Source organism: Trichosurus vulpecula, chromosome 2 (genome assembly GCF_011100635.1).
Source record: "Trichosurus vulpecula isolate mTriVul1 chromosome 2, mTriVul1.pri, whole genome shotgun sequence".
In the NCBI taxonomy this organism is placed as follows: domain Eukaryota; kingdom Metazoa; phylum Chordata; class Mammalia; order Diprotodontia; family Phalangeridae; genus Trichosurus; species Trichosurus vulpecula.
In genome coordinates this window covers 442,676,121-442,700,817 of record NC_050574.1, presented here as the reverse complement: position 1 = coordinate 442,700,817, position 24,697 = coordinate 442,676,121, and the positions used below count along the sequence as shown (strand labels likewise).

Here is a 24,697-nt window from a genome sequence, read left to right as displayed (position 1 = left end):
TGGCTAGACCTGTTGCTATATCTAAATGTCCTTTTTCTTTTTTAAATTTTTTTTTTTTTAGCTACCACAAAAGTATATGGCCAGTTTGGTTGATTTGTTCTGTTCTTTTTGCTGATACCATGAGGTTATTCTTGCTTTACTTCCACCTTCAGTCTTCAGTCTAGGTGGAGGGGAATACCATGCTTGGTTTTAAATAAAGGGCAATTGTACTATCAGCTCAGACCACCAGGCCTCTGTGATGTGCATTTTCTTGTACGGGAGTAGTATTATCAGGGGCAGTGATTAGAACAGAATCCGGGGTGCAGTTATTACCCTGTGGCTGCTCATTTCCATCTTCTAGTTCTTGGCTCTGGCCCTGAGGCTGTGAGGTGTTTGTGGGGCTGATTTGAAAGCCTCTGGCCTTTTGGGTGAAGAAGAATAAGTTGAAGATGTAATTCCATGTGCACTTACAGTGTGAACGGGCACCCCTGTGGAAAGGTCAGAATAGGAAACTAAGGTCAAAGGTATTGGCTAGGCCCCACATTATCACAAGGGAGTTTTTCATATTTCACTCCTGCACTATAAGTAAAGAAAGAGGAGTGGCGGAAAGAAAAAACTACTTGAGGAAAAACTCCCAAGAACTTCAGGATAATAATGACCTCCTAAGTACCATTCCTTGCTTTCTGCCCAGTCCCACAGTCATCTCCACATCAAAATTCTAGGATACTGGAAATTCTTTTGTCTTGAAGTAGACCTTGGAGATTCGGAGTGGATATGAAGGGGAAAACAACTTTATTACTACGAAACTAAGGCAAAAGCACATGATGTGTTTGAAATCTCCTTTCTATATCCATGTATCAAGTTCTAGGGGAAGAATGGAAGTTCCTTTGGGATCAAAGTATCCTCTAAAATGATTTCAGCCTTATATCAAGTTTTTTTTTTCTTTATTTTGATTTTACCCATCCCCCAAAGGGTATCAAAAGGGTTCCTTTTAGAAAATAAGTAAATGGGCAGGGGGAGGGAGAGGGCAGCTGAGTAGGAGCCTGTTCTCATTTATCTAAGGGTACATCCAGAGATACAATAGGTCACCATCCCTTTTTGTAAGTTCACATAAGCTATTTTATTGTGAATATTTGGTATTTGCTAAGTGCTTTTATTAGTTATGCTAGGGGCTCATAAGGAAGGTCAGGATGAACAACTTGTCATTACCCAATTGCCTTGCCAAAAAAAATAAAATACAGTACTTACTAGTGTGTTGTATGCACAATAGGTTTTTTAAAAACCATACTGATGCCAAAGTTAACTTCATTCTTACTGGCATGCCAGCTACCACTCAGAGTGACTGTGACTTTACTGGTATTAATTTCTCTGCCCGAGCTCACTTACCATAGCTGACTTACCTTATTGGAACCGAGCCAGACCAGGACATGTAGAGCAAAATTAGGAAGAGAAGTACCACAAAAGCTGCAAGACTAACCCAAAACGCAATGACGATTGAATCTGTTGGCAGGAATAGAAGGCATTTCAGTGTTAAATTGATGCTGTCCAAAAGGAGATGAAGTTGAGCCAAGGATAGCCAAAATGATGCTTTGTGAAGAGGTAAAAGTTTTGCCAATCAAAAAAATAAGAAAGAAACGAATTCGTAGAAGTGTGAGAATACATGAACTAATGTCATGGTGAAATAAGCAGAACCGGGCATACAGTGTTTAAAATCATGGAAATGTAAAGGAAACTGCTAATGGCCAAGGTTGGACCCAGAAAAGTAAGCAAAACACTTTCCTCCCATTGCACAGGTGAGAGACTGGATGTGGAATATTGGATAAACTGTCACATGGGACATTTATTAAATACCTACTATGTACCAGGCAGGACAGCTAGGTGGTACAGTGTGGATAAGTGCCGGGCCTGGAGTCAAGAAGACTCATCTTCTTGAGTTCAAATCTGACCTCAGAGAACTACTAGCTGTGTGACCCTGGGCAAGTTTACTTTAACCCTGCTTGCTTCAGTTCCTCATCTGTAAAATTAGCTGGAGAAGGAAATGGCAAAGCAGTACATTATCTTTGCTGAGAAAACTCCAAAAGGGTCATGAAGAATCGGCTGAAAAACAACAAAGGTACCAGGCACTATCCTAGGTACTAGAGATATAAAAATAGTCTTTACCTCAAGCTGGCAGCCCTGCTGGAGACAGCACACATATAGATATTTGTCAAAGGATTACAGCATAGTCCTAAGATAACTTTGGATCCCTGGGACAGGGACGGAAAGAGTCAGGAAATGCTTCCTCTGGGTGTTGCTTGAGCTGTGTCTTTTCTGAGTCAGGTGGGTTACTTTTGCTGAGATGCTTTCCTCCTCTAAAGAAACTTCACTGGAGAAGAGAAGACTATGGGGATATGTTCAAGTGTCTGAAGCTGTCATGTTGGAGAGATTTAGGGACAAACCAGGGAACAGTGGGTAAAAATTGCAGAAGTAAATAAAGGGTTGAAGTCAAGAAAAACTTTGTAACAATGAGAGCTGTCCAAAAATGGGGTGGGCCACCTTGGGAAGTAGTGAGTCCCTTCCCTACTCCCCTACCCCCTCTTCAAGCAGAGGCTGGATGACCACTTGTCTGACACCTAGAGTGGAGATTCCTTGTGTATTGCTTGGATCAGTTGGCTGCCAATTCTCAAATTCTATGATTGTGTTCTGTTTTAAATCTTTGCTACAAGGGATAGCTCACTAGGTAGGGGAAGGGAAGGAATATGTATCCCCCACCCCCCAAAAAAAGAGCAACAAAAATAAAATTAAAGAAGAGAAGCCACAAGAAAAGTAATTTTTGCTCAGGAATATTTGGCAGATTAGTTCAAGGCAATTATGGGATTGAAAGAGAACTTCCCCCCCATTATTTTATAGGTGAAAAAGGAACAGACCCTGAGAGGTTTTGACTTCCCTAGTTTCACATAGATAGCGCTTGTTCTAGAAATCATTTCTAACACTTAGTCTTTGTTCTGTCTGCTGTACTGTGATACCTCTCTTCCTTAGTGGACCCCAAATGCCCCTTCTCCCATAAAAAGGAAATCATGGAAGATATTCAGAGTTTTTCTTTAATTGATTTTAAGTACAAGTAAACAAGCACTTATTAAGCACCTAATGTGTGCTGGGGATTATTCTAGGCATTGGGATATGAATGCAGAAGTGAAAGTCCTGCCCTCATAGAGCTTACGTTCAGAGATAAGGAGATTCAGGATATGTACAAAATAAGAACACAGTGATTTGAGTAGGCAACACCAACAACTGGAGGAATCAGTAAAGAACTCTCAAAGAAGGTAGCACTTGAGAGCCTTGAAGGCAGCGACAGATTCTGGGAGGCAGAGCTTACAAGGGATAAGCAATCCAGGCATGGAAAATAATTCTTCCAAGAGGCCAGGAGATGGAACATTTTCTATGGGGAGGAGCAAGCAGACCAGTTTGGCTAGAACACAGAAGGCCTGAGGCTGAGGCAGGGGAGATAGGTGATCAACCTGGAAAAAAATTGGAGCCAGGTTGTGAGGGGCTTTAAATGCTGGGAGAAATGATTATTTTCTATTGTATTAAAAACCAATTATTAGGATCCAGGCTTTTATTTCCTTATTTAGGACCCAGCCCCTGTAGAAAGTCAGTCTCCGAAGGACATGACTGATGGATGAGATTGCCCTAATCCTTGGGGAACATTCTCCTTGATCTTGGGCAGGACCCCATCCAACTATGAGACCTTACTTCTGTTCATAAGCAGAATCTAATCTAGGTGAATTCTTACCCTTAGGGAATAAGCTCATGTCCTTGCACCCCTCCCCTCCATTGGAGTCTGGAGTGACCCAACTCATGAAGGAGAAAACCAACCAGAGTGGTCTGGATGGAAACGGATGCCCCTGTCCAGATTGCTGGAGGTGGCTGAGTCTCATAATCAAGCCATGGTTTCAGCTGGAGGAGCTGAAGACTTTTAGTCCACCTCCTCATTAAATGTCCACCAATCAGGGTTGATTTCTCCTGTCAGGAACATTCTCTTTCAAAGAAATATAAGGCATTCAAAGTCTCCATTAGTTGTCTTTGGTTACTGAGAGAAACCACTGACATAGCAATTTGTTGATTATTAGCTAGCCTAATTAATAAATTGATTATTAATTATCCAGAAACTCTATCTCTTGGGGCTTTTCGTTCATCACAATGCCAAATAGCACTTACTATTTTATCCTAATGATGAATCACTGAATGAAGCAGTGATGAATCACCAAAGGTTCTTTTTAAGAGAATGACAGAATTGTTCTTAGGAATATTAATTTGACAGTTGTGTGGAGGCTGGATTGGAGCAGGGAGAGACTGGATACAGGGAGATCAGTTACAAAGGATATAGAAATACTTCAAGTAAGTGGTAATAAAGCCCTGGACTAGAATGGTTGTATATCAGTTCGTGTAAGCCTTTCAAGGTTTTTCTGAAATCATCTGGCTTGTCATTTCTTATAGCACAATAATATTCTATTTCATTCATGTGCCACAGCTTGTTCAGCCATTCTCCCATTGATGGGCATCCCCTCAATTTCCAATTCTCTGTGTCTCACTCATGTGGAAACAATTTAATGTTATAAATAGTAGAGTAATAGTATCTAAGTAGCGAAATGTTTGAAGAAACATAGTTTCAAGGGTACCAAAGAGATACACTACCTTGTTAGAGGTTTAAGAGCTCAGACATGATTTCAAAAGACTTGTTGATTTGATAGGAGAAAGCTGGGGGACTTTTTAAGTAAAAGGTTGAGTCACAGAGAGTCTGGAGGCTCTCATTTTAGCCATTGAAGACTATGACAGGAAGGGCAAGAGGCATCATGCAAAGTAAGCAGAGGAGGAAGAGGATCCTGAAAAGAGCTGAAGACGTAGCTAAAAGGCTGCTTCCTTAGAGCTGTGGTGGAAGCAGTAAGCTGAGAGAGGCTTCAGCTGAGCAATTGCCAATTGGCTGGAGAGAGAAATGACTTCTTGGTCAAGAGCTGCAGTGGTGGCTTTTGTCTACCCAGATTTGGAGAAAGGTGAAGCATTTTGTAAGGGTTTGTTCTCTGTTGCTGCCTCTGGTTTGAGAGCAGAGGGGTTTTTGCAAATGCTCAGTATCCTGATGAGCCACCTTAACCAGTAAACCTGAACCTGTGCTGCCCTGAACTCCATTCTAATTAGACAGTGTGACATCCAGGTGAGTTGAATAGCTCTATGGGCTATATTAAATAGCCCAGAGAATGGCAGTTTGATGAGCTTTGCCTTTCTTTAGCTTAAAGAGAACTAGTATTCACATCAAGAGCTAACACTTTCTAAATGCCCTTTTAAGAATAATGGTTAATCGAAACAATTTATTATTCTGTGTTCAAGAGATGAGAATTTCCCCAGCTGAAGAATGAACAGTGAAGATCAATAGTCAATTGGTGACCACAGAAGCAATTTCATGTAGTGCAGATGTTCCTGAATGGACCAATTACACTGAAACCTACAGGCTGGAGTAAGGAGATTTTTTCTCCCTATGTGTTTTCCCTGCCAGGTTCCTAAAAGCGCGAGCTGAACCTTTACCATAGCTGTTGAGTATGTTGATAGAAGAGGTAATCTGGGTTTATAAATGTGTATTATGATGAATTTTTCTCATTCTGTATTTGTTCTAATATAATAGAACTATAATAGTATTTATTTTGCCTTATTGTTAGTAAATGGTTATGTTCAAGACCTTAAAATGTCATTATTGTGAGTGACTTGGTTGTGTGTATAGAAAACACATTGGATGGGGGCTCAAGAGCTAAAGTAGTGAATAGGAGAAGTGTATTTCCCCTCAAATGGGTCCCAAGACCAACAGGGAATTTAAACCAGTACTGATAGTTGATAGTCTATGTCTGGGAGTATCTCGTATTGAATCACTAGTGGTATAGACATTAAAACTCCATCAGATTTTGTTCCACCATAACCAATTACGTGGCATTACATTGTGGGGCATTGGAATAGGTCACATACCTCATTTAAGGTGTTTTTTTAAAAAAAGAAAATTGATCAGGTAAATGGATTGATGTACACAGCAGTGAAGACCCAGTTGAGATCTACGAACATAAATGTGTAATGGAGCTAACTGGCATGGTTGTATGACTGACTTCCTCTAGTGGTATTCAGCAGCCAGGGATAAGACCCGAGAAGGCAGACATTCAAAATAATCCAGTATTGGGGGAGGGGGACTAGAAATGAAGGACAAATGACTGATGGTGTATTATTACTAGATTGATAATTTATAGATTATTACTAGTTTGAAATTTATTAAGCTCCTGCTACATGAAGAACACTATAATAGGTGATGAGGATACAGGATAGCTATGACACAGACTGCTAAGAGGAAAAGTTAACACAAACAAATACGATAAATAAAGTGAGATAAGTAAAAAGGACAGGTCTCAACAAAGTACTCCATAAACTTTGAAGAGAGAAATATCACTTCCACCGGGAGGGACTTCATGGCAAAGGTAGCTATTGAATAAACCTTTGAAACAAGAAATTCCTTCTAAGCTCCTCTGGGAGACAAATGGGAGGTCAAGAAAATGATAACTAACCAAATTCAGTCATCATCTCAGGATACATACATATACACACACCAGCATAGAAAGCACATATGTATATACACATACATATAAAGCACATACATACACATATATACACACACCAGCATAGAAAGCACATATGTATATACACATACATATAAAGCACATACATACACATATATACACACACCAGCACAGAAAGCACATATGTATATACACATACATATAAAGCACATACATACACATATATACACACACCAGCATAGAAAGCACATATGTATATACACATACATATAAAGCACATACATACACATATATACACACATAAAGCACACACACATATATAAATTTTTGGTTCTGATTATTACCTTGATTTACCACAAAGCAATTGTGTTCTGCTCCAGAGGGCCTTGTTCAGTAAATTGCATCTCTACTAGGGGGTTAAAAAGTGACTGGCATTCTGGGATTTTGATTTCAGAGAGACCAACATTCCCTCCGAACCCTAAGAATGATTTGGACTGTCAAGATCTTCAAACCAGAGGGCATATTTGGGTTAACTTGGGGTATGCTGGTAAATATTTAAAAATTGGCTCTCAGAAAAATAACACCCTCCCAAAACAAACAAAAAACTAATGTAGAGGAGAGACACTTTTAAGTTTAATCTGCACATTTTCCACATCACTCTTAAGTGTAGATAACCAAGGAAACAAAAAATCAAGCCCTGATTTGTAGTGTTTGCTGATTTCCAAGGTGTAAATGCTCACACTCAAAATTTTATAATCAGCTCTCTGGAACAAGTACTTGCTCCAGCATGCTCTAGCTACACCCAAGAGGTTTTTTTGTTTGTTTGTTTGTTTGTTTTTTTAAGATGCACAGTCAGCAAGAAAACTGAGGAAGAAATCAGGACTGTACCAGCTGAGTAGCACCAGCAGTGGGGGAGACTGCATCCTTAGTGATGCTGGTGTAGCACTGGGGCAGACTGAACCAATGATAATAACAAACATTCCTATAGGTCTTAGCATGTACCAGGAACTGTGCTTTACAATTATTATCCCATTCGATCCTCACAACAACTCTGGGAGGTAGGTACTATTATTATACTGCAGTTTTCAGATGAGGAAACTGAGGCAATCAGGGTGATTTGCCCAGGGTCACACAGCTGGTAAGTGTCCAAGGCTGGATTTGAACTGAGGCCTTCCTGACTTCAAACCTAGTACTCTATCCTCTGTGCCACTTAGTTGCCTACAGGTTATAATGGTGGCTTGTAGGACTGAGCCAAGTTTCAAAAGTCTTGAATTCTTTGTTTCAAAATGCTTGCAAGGACCTGACATCCCACCTTGATCTCTTTCTTCTCCTCTCCTACAGTTCAGCTGTCCTTTCTCTCTTATTTTTTGCTCATTGCTTCTGTGCTGCTGCTTCTCACCAACTCAGCTAATTAAGTTCTGGACAGAGTGGAGGATGCCATCTCCCCAGTAATGACTGTTACTCAGTCCACACAATCCCAGCCCCTTCCTCAAGTCGGTGCAATCACAGACTCATCGCCCCTACTACACATCAAACATATAGAGGGCTTTGGGGAAGGACACTAAACAATCTTCCAAGTGACAAACATTATTCTAAATAAAAAGAATAAAAAGATAAAAATGCCTAAGCTTTTCCATTTACCCAACAAATACAGCAAGTTTCTAATGTGTGACACAATTACAAAATGCTTAAAATCCTCCCTGCTTTCAAAGAAATGAGATCTGGCATGTTTTCCTTTCTATTTCATCTACAGCATTTGAAACACCTGCCAAATTTTCATGAAGCTGTCCAAGATGACAGTCTAATTATTAGATCTAAGTATGGTGGCTCATTTTTTTGTCTTCAGACCAAAGCATCTACATTTCTTTAATCCATGCCTACCATAATGTACCCATGAAATACACTGCAGCTAAGAGGCTAGATAGAATGGGGGTACAATATACACTGATTTTATTGATCTGGACATGCCAACTATAATAATTTTTACAATAATTTTTTAAGTTTTTTTTTTTGCAGGGGGGAAGGCAGGACAATTGGGGTTAAGTGACTTGCCCAAGGTCACACAGCTAGTAAATGTGTCAAGTGTCTAAGGCCAGATTTGAACTTAGGTACTCCTGACTCCAGGGCCGGTGCTTTACTCACTGCGCCACCTAGCTGCCCCCTACGATAATTTTTAAAATTAAATTTTTTTCAATCAATGAAAGCTTGTGTTCTCTAGCTTTTGCATCCACCCCTCCCCACCCTGATTGAGAAAGGAAGAAAAGTAAAATCCCTGTTACATAAGAGTACTGACATACAAGTCAAGCAAAATAAATTCCTCTATAAATTGCTCATGACAGGGAATGGGGGGAGAATGGGTAGCATATTTTATCACAAATCCTCTAGAATCATGGTTTGCATTTGCATTGATCAGAATTTTTAAGTCTTTCAAAGTTATTTGTGTTTACAATATTTTTGTATAAATTCTTCTTTTGGTTCTGCTCACTTCACTCTGCATCAGTTCATACAAGTATTCCCGGGTTTCTCTGAAGATTTTCCCTTCATCATTTTTCCATCACATTCACATATCACATAATTGTTCAGCCATTTCCCAATTGATGAGTAATCCCCTAAATTTCCAATTCTTTGACACCATAAGCAGAGCTGCTATAAATATTTTTGTACGTATGGGTCCTTTTCCTCTTACTTTGCTCTCTTTGGGGTATAGACGTAACAAGTGGTATTGCTAGGTCAAAAGATATGGACTGTTTAATATCTTTTTGAGCATCTATTATAGTAACATGGTTTGAGATTAAGTCTACCAGTAAGTAACCCAAAAAACTTGTTCTGCTGACCCTAATCTATCTTCCCAACTTTATCACCACTTCTCCCATATACCATAGCAAGATGGGAGGACTTATCATCTACTGAGCTCACCTCACATTCTCTTGGTTCTGGGCCTTTATTGGTGTCATTTTCTGCACCAATAATGGCTTCACCTTCAATTATCCTATCCTTCAAGATTGAGATTTTTTTAAAAAAAAATCTCTATTATGAAGCCTTCCCTGATCTTCCTAGCAAAGAGTGACCTCTACTTCTGGCAGCTGGTGACAGAGTGACTAGATCTCTAGGTCTGGAATCAGGAAGATCTGAGTTAAAAGATAGCCATAGACACTAGATATGTAAATTCCTTTGGGAAGAGGAATTTCACCCTCCACTTAGTGATAAAATTTGCTCACACCTGGTTATACCATTTATATCCCAATGATTCTGAATCCCTTGTAGGTCATCTAAACTCCATCCCCCACCATTTGATTCTTTATGTCTACCCCCCTCAACCCTGCCACCCCAGTGTTTCAACCAAACTCTACCAGCCCTTCTACTATGTCCTGTGAATTGCTTGTTCCCTAAACTGTGCCCAAAGGGCTATAAAAATGTGCATACCCTTTGGCCCAGCAATATTGCTTCTAGGGCTGTATCCCAAAGAGATCATAAAAATGGGAAAAGGACCCACATGTACAAAAATATTTATAGCAGCTCTTTTTGTGGTGACCAAGAACTGGAAATCAAGGGAATGCCTATTAATTGGAGAATAGCTGAACAAGTTGTGGCATATGAAGGTAATGGAATACTATTGTGCTATAAGAAATGATGAGCAGGCAGACTTCGGGAAAACCTGGAAAGACTTATATGAACTGATACTGAGTGAGGAGAGCAGAACCAGGAGAACATGGTACACAGTAACAGACTTAGCCCTTCTCAGCAATGCAAGGGCCTAAAACTTTTCCAAAGGACTCATGATGGAAAATGCCATCTACATCCGGAGAAAGAACTATAGAGTTGGAATACAGAGCGAAGAAGGCTCTTTTTTGTTTTGTTTTCTTTCTCATGGTTTCTCCCATTTGTTATAATTCTTCTATGGAACATGACTAATGTGAAAATGTTTTTAATAGGAATGTATGTGTAGAGCCCATAGCAGATTGCATGCCATCTTGGGAGTGGGGATGGAGGGGGGAAAATTAAAAACTTATGGAAGTGAATGTTGAAAACTGAAAATAAATAAATTAAATTAAAAAAAAATGCTTGTTCCATAGGCAACAAAATTTCCTTTACCCTAAATTTTTTTCTCTCCCACTCCTCCCATCTACTAACTATACCAAAATCTGGGTCTCCCCCTAATGACACAGCTTCCCTGGCCACTTTTTCCAGTACTTCTGCACCTTCACTCATTTCCCTCAGCTCACTTGTTGAGGAGGGGAAATTGGAATACTCCTTGCTCTCCATTGCTATTCCTAGGTTCTCTCCTCTTCCTCCATAACTCAGTAATCCCTCTTCGTTTAAGACTCATCTCATTCATATCTACCACCCAATCAAAATCCTGGTAGTTATTATCTACAGACCTCTAGATCTTCTTCCTTCTTTGATGAGACTGGTACATGGATCACAATTTTTCCTTTCTCCCCAACTCTTGTCTTCATACTAGAGAACTTCAATATACATATTTACTCTCTCAAACATCTTGATCACTCAGTTCCTCAACCTACTGACGTTCCATAAACTACTCCTCTACCCTACCTCAGCCACACACAAAAATGGTCATATGCTTAATCTTGCCGTTACCCACAAATGTACCACCTCCACATTCAAGAATTCCAAAATCTCCTTATATGACCATAATTCATTGGCTTTTCACTTCTTCTGCTTTCCCTTACAAAACCTTATCCCCATTAATCTCTTGACTCCTCAGTTCTCTCCCAGGTCATCTACCCTGCACTAGTTGCTCTCTCCTCTTTCCCCCATCTTGACCCCTTGGTAAACAAATTCAACTCTATACTGTTCTTTCTTGAATCTTTAGCCCCCTTATTCTGCTGCTGGTTACACCCTGCCAAGCCTCAGCCTTGGATTACTTGCACCATCATCTTTTTGTTCCTACATACGTGCTGCTGAATGAAGGTGGAGAAAAGTCACACAATGGCTCTGACTGGGTCCACTACAAATTTGTGTTACACAACCTCAACCAGTCCCTCACTTCTGCTAGGCAATCCTACAATACCTCCTCCATCAACTCACTATCACACTCCTCACAGTAGCTCTTCCAAACCTTTTCATCCTCCCTCCACCTCCATGACTTCCCTTCCTCCTACCTTCAACTGAGAACCTTGTCTCATATTGTACAGAAAAACTTGAGGTCATTTGATGTGAGCTTCCTCTTTTCCCCTCTTCCCTATCTCCTATCACTCATATGCCTTCTGCTAATGTCTCACATGAAGAAGTGTGCTTACTCCTTTGCTTTTTTGCATGCAGCCTGTCTCATTGATACTGAGTATTGCCCTATTTTCCAGCTTACCACCCAGGTCCTCCCCTTTCTTAGGCACCCCATGGTGGGGAGTAGGATGGAGTGGGTATAATACCAATTATCTGACTATATATAGGCCTCTACTGCCAATATTGCCCTTATTCTTCAGGGAACAGGTAGACAGTTTCACTTCTTCCCTATTTCAAGAATGCAAGCCACCTCCCAATGCCCTTCAAGCCCTCCTTGAGAATGAACTATTCAATGATCACTATGTACTGTGCAGTACCAATAGCAATATGGACAGGCCCGATCAGTTCCAGATCACAGTAAACAAAGTGCTATGTGGACACACCTTTGCCCCATGACATGCCGAGGCCTGAGAATTGCCCCCTGTGTTGACTGAGCACTGCTACTGCTGGGGCCTTAGCAATGACCCCTTGTGAAGAGGCCTAGTGGTGTGTGACCTGTTCGGGGCCCAGTGATAGGCTCCTATTCTAAACATAACACTGCCAGAGGTGCTGCTTTGCCTCCCTGTGCTGGATGCTGCCATTGCTAGGGCCTAAACTCCGTTCTTTATACTGTAGTGGGCACTGCTGCTTCCTCTCTATTTTGGGGATTGCACAAGGGAAGCCCTCATCTAACCCTCTCCGCAAGATTCAGTTACTGTTTATAGCTGAGGTGTCAGACTCCCCACTGTCCACCACAAGCACCCTGAACCAGATGTAACTGGGAAATGTTTAACAAAATAAATAAAAATACAACACAACATAGTGTGGAACATTTTATACCATTTTATATCATTTTTAATTTTAACCAGACTCAGAGCCTGAATTAATGAGTAACTGGAAGAAGATCCAGGACCTGGGCTTCTTTGTTCTCTAGAGTTTGCTCAGGAAATACCCCTACCTCTGTCAACAAGGCCAGATCAGACTGACCTAGGGACATTCTTATCCCTGTTAGCCATTCAAGGATGAGACCCTAACCCCAAGAGAGACGACCTCGCTTAATATTAACTGACCTTTGTCAACATTCTTTACGACCCTATTCCATTAAGGAAAATCCTCTTCTTGTATCATGGTTAAATATGCATGGGGGTCATAAACATGAGGTTACACAGGCTTGCTGGGTCTGCTAAAATAACATATATAAGTTTTCTCATTCCTTTGTTCAGAGAGCCAGAGCTTAAGCTCTGACTCCTTGTACGTACAAGTAAGCTAGCTTAGCTATGCTTTAAGGGAAAATAATAAACAACATGGATTTTTCTATCACCTGGCTTGTTTGCCTCCTTCAATCAAACTTTCAGGTTTAACAATAGATAATGTAGGAAGGGATCCATTTCTGTTTGAGTTTGACACCACTGGTTATAGATCAAGATTGTAAGCTGTCTCTCCTTTTAAACTTTTAAAATTGATGCAGCCCCACCCTTCCCCATCCCCAACAAATCAACTGGGGGTACATTTGGCACAATTCTCAAAAAGTCCTGGGGAGGCTCAAGCACTGTCCTTTCAAGTGCCTCCCCTAGTTTATTGCACTAACGAGTACCAACAAAGTTCATATAGTTCCCAATGGCCTCCCAAGTGCCAGAGTCCCAAGCACATCCTTCACCCTCAGAGTGTCTTAAGACAATCTCCAAATTCCATTCTTTAGTGAGGGACCAAGCCGGAAGAGTGCTGGCAAATGTTTAACAACTGGATCTCCAAAAAGAAAAAAAAGTAACTCTTCCTTTAGTCTAAGCAATCAACAAAATAACAAATCAAGTCCTGATTTCTAGATTGCTAACTTCCAAGGTATAAATGCTCACACAGAAAATTTTGCAATTGGCTCTCCTGAACCAGTTGGAGCTGGCTCCAGCACACCTTTAGCCCAAGCCTACTATAGCTGGTTGGCATGAAAACCATAGTCTCCCCAAAACAAAAATTATGTAAATTAAACAAACAACAGTTTATAGCATTTATCATCATCAGAACATGGTTCTTAGACACAACACCCAGTCTTATCTATTTGCTGACTTTCCACAGATTTCTAATCTCAGAGTAATGGAGGCCATCTCAGAGTATGCAGTCAGCTCCACCAGAAGCATAAAGGCCAACAGGATTCATTTTCCTCCACATCCCCCTTTACCTACTTCAATGAGTTTATTCCAACGGAATATTGCCAAATATTATGAATTGTTGTAGATTGGTCCTGATTCAGTCTGGTCTGATGCTTCAGGTTCAGTTTGGAATTAAATGAAATGCTAGTAAACTGTTAAGGGTTAACAAAATCAGTTTACAAAGCCAAAGTAGTGAAAGGATATTTGGTAAAATGATTGCATTGATTCAGCTGGGCCTGCTGGGCAAGTTGGGCCTTTCCTGTCTCTGTGTTAGCTATGCCAGTCAATTAGAAACCTGAGAGAGGAAATTGCTGATTCCTTGTTCTCTGAATTTTTTTTTTCTGACCCTGGGAAAGGAAATACATTTCGCTGGCAGTTGTGAATGGCTCATCAGTCATCCTTTCATGAAATGTTCTGGCATTCGGTGACAGGGTCAGAGTAGACTTTAGGAACTTCCCTTCAGTAAATGAAGCTAATTTAAAGACAGGTGAGTAAGCTAATTTGCCACTGAATTACCAAGGTCCTTGAAAGTTGGTCAAAGAATCAGAGGTAAGTCATGGACTAAAACAGTGTCTGCACAGGTGACGAGATGGATTAACTGGGGTAATTCAGACCAAAAGACTTGTTGGAATAAAATTTCTAATAATCATAGTGAGACCTCATTAGCAGTGGAATTTGTTTATACATCCTATTTTTTAACAGAAAGTGATAAATGACAACCAGCAGTTAATTCAAAATATCAACTCTAGGATGCAGCATGGCATGGTGGATATAGTAACTGGATCTGGTGTCGAAAGACCTGGGTTCAGATTCTACCTCTTATGTCTCCTAGCTTTTTTTTTACTTTTTTTTTTATTTAATATATTTAGTTTTCAGCATTGATTTTCACAAGAGTTTAAATTACAAATTTTCTCCCCATTTCTACCCTCCCCCCCACTCCAAGATGGCCTATATTCTGGTTGCCCTGTTCCCCAGTCAGCCCTCCCTTCTGTCACCCTGCTTCCCTCCCATCCCCTTTTTCCTTCCTTTCTTGTAGGACAAGATAAATTTCTACACCCCATTGCCTGTGTATCTTATTTTCTAGTTGCATACAAAAACTTTTTTTTGTTTGTTTTTGAACATCTGTTTTTAAAACTTTAAGTTCCAAATTCTCTCCCCTCTTCCCTTCCCACTCACCTTCCATATGAAGTCAAGCAATTCAACATAGGCCACATGTGCATCATTATGTATAACCCTTCCACAATACTCATGTTGTGAAAGACTAACTATATTTTGCTCCTTCCTAACCTATCCCCCTTTATTGAATTTTCTCCCTTGACCCTGTCCCCTTTCGAAAGTGTTTGTTTTTGATTACCTCACCCCCATCTGCCCTCCCTTCTATCATCCCCCCTTTTTTAAATCTTCTTCCTTCTTCTTTCCTGTGGGGTAAGATACCCAATTGAGTATGTATGGTATTCCCTCCTCAGGTCAAATCTGATGAGAGCAAGATTCACTCATTCCTCCTCACCTGCCTTCTCTTCTCTTCCTACGGAACTGCTTTTTCTTGCCACTTTTATGCGAGATAATTTATCCCATTCTATCTCTCCCTATCTCCCTCTCTCAATATATTCCTCTCTCATCTCTTAATTTGATTTTATTTCTTTTAGATATCTTCCCTTCATCTTCAACTCACCCTGTGCCCGCTCTCTCTCTCTCTCTCTGTATATATATATATGTATATATATACACACACACATATATACATACATACACATTCACTTATATACATATTTATATACATATACATATATATTTATATACATATACATACATACACACACACACACACACACACACAAACACACACACATACATATGCGTATTCCCTTCAGCTACCCTAATACTGAGGTCTCATGAATCATACACATCATCTTTCCATGTAGGAATGTAAACAAAACAGTTCAACTTTAGTAAGTCCCTTGTGATTTCTTTTTCTTGTTCTTTTTCTTGATTACCTTTTCATGCTTCTCTTGATTCTTGTGTTTGAAAGTCAGATTTTCTATTCAGCTCTGGTCTTTTCACTGAGAAAGCTTGAAAGTCCTCTATTTTATTGAAAGTCTATATTTTGCCTTGGAGCATGATACTCAGTTTTGCTGGGTAGGTGATTCTTGGTTTTAATCCTAGCTCCATTGACCTCTGGAATATCGTATTCCAAGCCTTTGATCTCTTAATGTAGAAGCTGCTAGATCTTGGATTATTCTGATTGTGTTTCCACAATACTCAAATTGTTTCTTTCTGGCTGCTTGCAGTATTTTCTCCTTGATCTGGGAGCTCTGGAATTTGGTGACAATATTCCTAGGAGATTTCTTTTTGGGATCTATTTGAGGAGGCGATCAGTGGATTCCTTCAATTTCTATTTTGCCCTGTGGCTCTAGAATATCAGGGCAGTTCTCCTTGATAATTTCTTGAAAGATGATATCTAGGCTCTTTTTTTGATCATGACTTTCAGGTAGTCCAAGAATTTTTAAATTATCTCTCCTGGATCTATTTTCCAGGTCAGTGGTCTTTCCAATGAGATATTTCACATTGTCTTCCATTTTTTCATTTCTTTGGTTCTGTTTTATAATATCTTGATTTCTCATCAAGTCACTAGCTTCCACCTGCTCCAATCTAATTTTTAAGGTAGTATTTTCTTCAGTGGTCTTTTGGACCTCCTTTTCCATTTGGCTAATTCTGCCTTTCAAGGCATTCTTCTCCTCATTGGCTTTTTCGAGCTCTTTTGCCATTTGAATTAGTCTATTTTTTAAGGTGGTGTTTTCTTCAGTATATTTTTCAGTATTTTTTTGGGTCTCCTTTAGCAAGTTATTGACTTGTTTTTCATGGTTTTCTCGCATCCTTCTCATTTCTCTTCCCAATTTTTCCTCTACTTCTCTAACTTGCTTTTCCAAATCCTTTATGAGCTCTTCCATGGCCTGGGACCAGTTCATGTTTTTCTTGGAGGCTTTTGTTGTAGGCTCTTTGACTTTGTCAACTTCTTCTGTCTGTATGTTTTGGTCTTTGTCACCAAAGAAAGAATCCAAAGTCTGAGACTGAATCTGGGTGCGTTTTCGCTGCCTGGCCATATTCCCAGACGACTAACTTGAACCTTGAGTTTTTCAGTGGGATATGACTGCTTGTAGAGTTTAGAGAACTGTGTTCCAAGCTTGGGGGGATGCGCCAGCTCTGCCACACCAGCACTCCTCCTTCCCCAAGAACTCCCAACCCAGACTGGACTTAGGTCTTCAGCAGGCTCTTCACTCCTGCTCTGATCTGCCATTTAATTCCTCCCACCAGGTGGGCCTGGGGCCGGAAGCAACTGCAGCTGTAGCTCTGTAGCTGCCCCACCTCCGCTGCCCCTGGGGCGGTAGCCAAACCGCGAACTCCTTCCACTCCTGCAGCTTTTCCCACTAACCTTCTCTGTTGTCTTTGGTGTTTGTGGGTTGAGAAGTCTGCTAACTGCTGCAGCTCACTGATTCAGGGCGCTAGGGCATGTTCTGCCCGGCTCCTGGTCTGGTTGGTCCACGCCACTCACGCTGGGCTCTGCTCTTCTCCCAGCTCTATGCGGGATAGACCTCACCCAGAGACCATCCAGGCTTTCCTGGGCTGGAGCTCTGCTTCCCTCTGCTATTTTGTGGGTTCTGCAGTTCTAGAATTGGTTCAGAGCCATTTTTTATAGGTTTTTGGAGGGACTCAGCGGGGAGCTCACGCTAGTCCCTTCCTTTCCAGCCGCCATCTTGGCTCTTCCCCCCGCCTCTCTCTCTGTTCTCTGAATTTTTATACTTTAGCCACAAGAAATCTATGGTTGTGGCTTAGCCAATGGACACTCTGAGCCAAGGAAAAACTAGGGTAGCCTGTCTGGCAGATATTGCTCCTACTACAATAATTAATACCAATTTGGTATCAGCAACATGGTTCTAGTGTTTTCTTTCTCAAAAACCAAGCCTTAAGCCCACCTCACTCTGGAGCTCCTAGATTGAATAATAGGTCCCTGACCGCCTAGCACAAAGTGAATGTAAACACTAAATCGTAACTGGTTCTCTTTGGTGAGGAACCCTGAGGGGCTTCCCCTCCCACTTTGATTTTTTTTTTTTAATTAAAGGGGCCATCCCTTGATTAACTTCTTAAAGAGGCCTATTCCCTGAATGGGTGTTACCTCACTCACAGTGAGCACCTAGAAAGACCTTAGCCTAAAAGGCCCAGGGTCTCCCAATGCATCCTGGGCCATCTCCAGTCTTCCTGGTGAATATCAGGCCACTGGATCCAGATGGCTCTGGAGGAGAAAGTGAGGCTGGTGACTTTGCACAGCCCTCAGTCACTCAAATCCAAGTCAACTGCAAATCTTGTCATCATTTCCCTGACGTCACGGTCCTCTTCAAGAACAAAGGACAACATGTTAAGGTAACAGCTCCCTTTTGAATACATTTTCTTGTGGAGGCTGGCCAAAACTGACAAAATTTTTAAGAATTTTAAAGCTCTCAAAAGATAAGAATATGGAATCACTTAAGAAAGTCAGCATACATGGAGTCTTCTCCTCATTTGAGGTCCGTGTCCATCAGTTTAAGAAGGTGAATGTCTTCTTCATTCTGCATTTTTTGGACTACTTAGCAAGACTAAGTCATTGCAAGGTACCTAGAAAATAGCATTTTGTACTTTTCCTCAAGACTTTTTCCCAACTAATTTACAGAAATGTGATATAGTATCCATTACAACCAGTTCTGTATTCTGACCTACATCATTTCCCATGACATCCTCATTGCTTATTAAAGAAAAGTAGAGAGGCCAATCATTAAATAACTAGTTCCCAAAGAAAAGAATGTTATCTTTGGCCAACCCCACCCCCTGCCCCGGAATTCAATTACTTCTTTAAAAAGCATACTTGAACTGGATCTGTGTTTCATTATTTGGGGACATTTTATGAAGGACTGAATATAGGTAAGTTATTCAGGCTAAACCACAAAAAGCTACTGATATAGCAGTCTTGTACTGATGGATAACAGCTGAAAATCTAAAGCACTTGGGGAGCACATTACCCTGCTCCAGATGATTTAGGGTGACAGATTTACTTTAGAGTTTATATCTGCTCCCCCACCCCCTCCAGTTATTACTGCTGATGTGATTTTGTGGAAGGAATGCCGAATTTGGAGGAAGGGGAAACTTGAGTTGGGCTCCTGGCTCTGCCAGTTACTGCTTATGGTACCAGGCAAGTCATTTGTCAGTTTCCTCATCTGCAAAATGGGATAATGCTTCCATTGCTGACCCTACAAGTTTGTGGTGAAGAGACTACTTTGTCAACCTTAAAGCATTAGGGGAACATTAATTGTTATTCTCATAATATGGAAACAGTGGGAAATATGTAAGTTGAGTGCAGAAGGTGAATTTAGTACATTTCTCTGACAGGTAATGAAACTGGTATACTGCAGAGGGCTAGAGCACTTTCTATGACGAGGTTTGATATTTCATGTATGAAGACTTAAGGTCACCTCCCTTTTAGGAGCCTGATGGTTCCAAGGCTGCTGACAAGTAGAAAGGAGTTTTGGATTGGGATCAGAGTGTATCTGACTCTTTTCCAAAGCCAAAAAGAAATTACCTTTAGATTAAACATAACTATCTGTTCCTTTTCTAATCTTCTACTCCTCAATCAGAGCAGATTGCTATTAATCTTATTTCAATAATGTCCTCACTGAAGTCTATTACACAATAAAAAGTTATTAATAAAACAAATAAGAAATAATAATATATGTGGAAATTAAAAACAGCTTAATGGATTTTTCTTTTGTCAAATTTCCCTTTTTCTGGATAGAAAGGGTGGTGGGAAGGAAATAAACTCTGGATGAAATATAAATATTTAGGAATCTTACAGTTTATTCTGGACTATTGTAATAAGCAAATGGGACATGTTCTGAAAGGGCCTTTTCATGTACCAAAGCATCACAGCACCAATAATTAATTTTCATCTGTGAGACCTCAACATCTTGCCTCTTTCTGAGTTGACATTTCATTCATAAAGTCCCTCACTCTTAATGGAACTATAGCCTTTGGTTGGAAATGTTAGTGGAAAATGCATGAGGTTAACCAAGGGTTTCCTTCCTCGATTCCATCAAATTGCTCAGTGGGCTATATACTTATAGGTCTATCACACTCAAATAAGACAAGATAGTCTTCTAAATCTTACATTGGAGAATTGGAGTATAGATAGTAGTCACATATGTTTTTCCTATTGGGAAATGTTAAGTTAAAAATTTCAGTTAATCAATTCAGGTTGGTAAATTCAAAACAAATTCCAACTACAAATTGACAGATACATCATAGAATATGGTCACATTTCTGTTATTACAGAACGTTAGAGCTGGCAAAGACCTTAGAGACCTCTAAACCAATTTCCCCCTATCTTTCCAGATTAGGAAATTGAAACTCAGAGATATTTCTGTCCAAGGTCACAAAATAGAGCAGTAACAGAGTGGTGACTAGAACCCTGGTTTCCTGATTCCCAGGTCAGCGCTACTTGTATTATACCAAATATCCTCTCACCAAAACTCTGTGCCTTTGGCAACATGTAGATACCTTTATATATACCTGCTTGCCCTTCATAGCCATCATTATACTTTTTATTTTAGATAAAATGTCATATCTCAAGATAGTGATGTGATTGTTGTATTTACCAAGCATATAAGAAGAAAAGATCTACAAGGGAGTGATTAGCACCTGCCATAGGGGTAGACACATAGCATATCCTGACTGACTGATAATACCTTAAAAACACACATTAAGCTCTGGAAATAATAAATTAAACCAAAAGTTGATTTAAATGCTCCTAAATAATGTGGCCTTAATGGCCACCATCAGTGTTCCATCAGCCTGCCACATTTTTTATAAAAATATAACATCCCAAGACATTAGAGTATTACTCTAAGGTGTACTATCCCTTTGTACAAGAAAAACACACAAGATCAGTTCCTTTCAGTGACTACATTTATGATCTGACAGAAACAGTATGATTACATTGAATGTGTAGTATCCAAGGTGACCAGGCTTCCTTGTGTGCATAGGTAAAGTTCAGGTTTCTGAAACTGCCACCCAATATTCTGTGCCTATTACCTCTATTCATTGTCTGCTATGCTGGCTCAGACCACAGGGCAAATGATGACAGGAAAACTTGCAAAAGAGATGAAGGTCAACAAAGGAGGAACTGGGAATAAGATTGACAAAATGCATGCTGAGCTAAGTTTATTGTGAGTCCGTTTTTATCTAGCTGTTATGATTGAATAATTTGGGTTGATTTTTAGAAAATTATGCAGGTTTTACATATTAAGTAGCAAACAGTAACTTGGGGAAAATACATACACATTGTAATTGTTTTTTTGCTGGAAAATGCTAAATATACAACTTGAAGTAATATATAATTACTTCATGGCAAAATTAAGCTTAACTCTATTAGGAAATAGGACCTTTAAAAAACACTGCTAAAGTGTTTGTTTCTAAAATTATATATTTTAACAAGTTTGAAGAGAGAAAGCACGGCATAGAGGTAGAGGATTGGTCTCGGAACTGAGAAGACCTACGTTCATATCTTGTCTCTGACCTATACTGGCTGTGTGACTATGGGCAAACCGCTTCATCTCTCAGTGTCTCAGAAAGATCTCTAAGCCTATAAGATACAGTCAATCAGCCAGTTAGCAAACATTTATAAAGTGTTTCCCGTGTGATAAGGACTGTGCTTTGGGGAAAAAAAGAAAGGCAAAAATATGTCTCTGCCCTCAAGGAGGATGCATTCTAATAGAGTTGGGGAGCGTAATATATAAATCACACACACACACACACACACACACACACACACCTTTACAGATAGATAGATAGAGAGATGGATAGATAGTTGCTGATCTGCATAAGTGAGAGGAATTTCCACCACCAATAAAATCACACATACACATACAAAAGTTCGAAGTTAACTTTGATACATTTTCTTAGAAAAAATGTATCAACATCAACCAACAGTTGTGTGAGCTGGCATTATACAGCACATATTCAAAGGCTTTTTTTTAAAGCATCAATAAGAAAAAATGCAAGGGTATTTGGGCCGGCCCTCCCAACTTCTGTGCCTTAATATTTCCTTAACAGCTTAATTAAGTGCTTGGTACTTACATTTGTTAGCTTTCAACTTTCTTTCATCTACTTGAGGAAGATCCACATAGTCCATATAGTACTCGTAGCCATAGTAAGCATTAGAGCTAGTAGAGTTCGTTTTGTTTGCCATTTCAGTTATGCCTCCAGAGTGCCGGGAGAGAGGAGCAGGGCCCTTTTATGCAGAGCTAGCTGTGCTCACTGGCCCTGGACGTTGCATAATTGATTTCTGGGTAAATAATTCCAACTATGTCTTTGGGTCTCTAGGCTCTGCAGACTCAAGGACTGACTCCACAGCAGAATAATTCAGCAAGAACAAATGACTGGGTAGAACCGATGCCTTTCAAATGGTGCAGCAATAACAAACAAACCAAAACCAAAAACCTTGGAGTCGGAGAACCTAGGTCTGTCTGACGCTATCTGTGTGACTCTGGGCAAGCCTCTTAACTTCTCTGGGTCTCAGTTGATTCATCTGTAAAATGAGAGATTGAGGTAGAGAGATTCTGAAATTTCTCAGATCTAAAACTATGATTATATTTACACACACACACACACACACACACACACCCTTGGCTTTAGGCAACTAAGCCTATGAATTGCAAAAAAACTGCTGATCTGGGGGCGGGTGACTGCAGTGAGTAGAGCACCGGCCCTGGAGTCAGGAGGACCTGAGCTCAAATCCGGCCTCAGACACTTGACACATGTACTAGCTATGTGACCTTGGGCAAGTCACTTAACCCCAATTGCCCTGCCAAAAAAACAAAAAAAGAAAAAAAAGAAAAAAAAAAAAAGAAAAACTGCTTAAGCATGTGTACAAGCCTCTAACCTTTCACCCGACCAGAAGCCTGGTCTCTGCTAGATCACAGTTCTAGAACTAAAACTAGTTCTAATCAGTCACCTGACTTACATTCTGCTAAATCTGGAGGTGGGGTGAGGGATACTTTCAACTCTGTGGAAACAAAACTGCTCCCCCTATTTCTTACATCCTTATAAACCTGGGGGATATTACCCAACACATATGTCCTATGTTAGTGGAAAAAGTAGGTGTACACACAGAATATATATTAATAGAGAGGTACACATGTAGGGAACCTACATGCCCAAGGCACTGTTGAAAGTGGGTTTTTCAAGGATTCTCAGAAGAACATGACAGGACAAAAAAATAAAAACAAAAAACAAAATCCTTTAACACCATAATAGAAGAGAATTGTCCAAAGCATCTAAACAGAGACAATGAAATACCAATTCAAAGAATTCACAGATCGCCTCTAGGGAAAAAAAAAAACAAAACCAACCAATGCTACTAACTCCAAGACACAAAGTGGTTAAATTTAACAATTCAATTCAGAAACAAGTTCAGCAAACCATCAGGAGAAAGACCTTCAAATACAAAGGAAAGGATATTCAAATAAATAACCTACTAGAAAAAGGTGGAAGGAATAGAATAATGTGTTTCACAGAACACTGGAGCTCAGGATGTAGCCCAGGATGACCTATCCTACAAACCTGAGCTTAACTGCACAGGACAAAAGGTGGATATTCAATAATAAAGCATCTGAAACATTTTTAGAGAGAAAACCAGAACTGAAGAGATTATTTGCTTCTCAAACACTCCAAACAACAGAAATGCAAGAGGAGTGAATAAATGCAGCAAGAAAGGACAACACAAAGACCAGTAAGAGACTTCTTTCTAAATGTACACAAGGAGACAGGATTGAAGGTAGAAATCTGGTAGAGGTAATGGTGAAGAGGTGGATGGGGGCATTATGAAAAGAGCCTGGAGACCCCCTACCTACAGGGAATGCTTCTTTTGTGGGTCTACATTACAACAGGAGAGGGTACATAAAAAGGAAGAAGGGAGTAGGGGGATAGAAAAGCATGAGTGATGCACCAGAGTCAAATCAAGGGTTGGCAATGAGGGGAAGGTGATCTTTCTGGTCTCAGAAACAGAACAGAGGAGTTCACTAATAGTGGAATGAGGAAGGTTGAGGAAGAGGACAGAAAGACTGAAAAAGGGGGGAAAGGAAGTAGGCCTTCCTTTGGAGGTGGGAGGTGTTTCACTGATTAATGCTCTTATGTGCAAAGGGAGATAAGGACTTTACGCCGGATGGACACCTGGAAGATTTGGTGTCTCAGAAGCAAGCCTACTTGTCCTTTCATCTGGCACTTGGAGGAGTGGGAGAACAAATAATATCACCATTTCTCTTAAGTCAATGAGAATCCATCCCCACAGGCATAATTCCATAGCTCCTTCGATGAATTCCAATGATCATGGAATTAATGTCATGTATGGGACAGAAAAATCAAATAATTGGAAAGGCGTCTTTAGGCAGAAGCAAAGTGAATTTATTTCACAAACCTCATGAGATTTGGGTATTGCCTCCACCAGGATGAACTAGTGAAGGGAGGCAAGGTTCAAAGGAAATGCATCAATAGATATACTCTTAACTCAGAGATTCCCACCCGCCTCTATCCCTCCTCACCATTGGCTGGGGGGCGGGCTTACAACCTAGGCATGTAAATACGGAGCCAATTCATACATACTTTCCTCATGTGGCAATGATATGGCTAAAGAGAAGGAATGAGGAAGGAGAGGGGGACCTTCCTGGAGCAGAGAACAAACAGCTCACA

General features: G+C 40.3%; 1 protein-coding gene across 1 annotated transcript; it reads right to left on the bottom strand.

Annotated features, from left to right (window-relative positions):
- Positions 1-217: 217 nt before the first annotated feature.
- Positions 218-22,199, bottom strand: LOC118835796 (melanocortin 2 receptor accessory protein). Its single transcript, XM_036743064.1, has 3 exons — positions 22,088-22,199; positions 1,380-1,479; positions 218-467 (listed from the first exon to the last, which is right to left on the bottom strand). Exons 1-3 carry the CDS (start codon positions 22,197-22,199, stop codon positions 218-220), a joined length of 462 nt encoding a protein of 153 aa, XP_036598959.1.
- Positions 22,200-24,697: the final 2,498 nt, after the last annotated feature.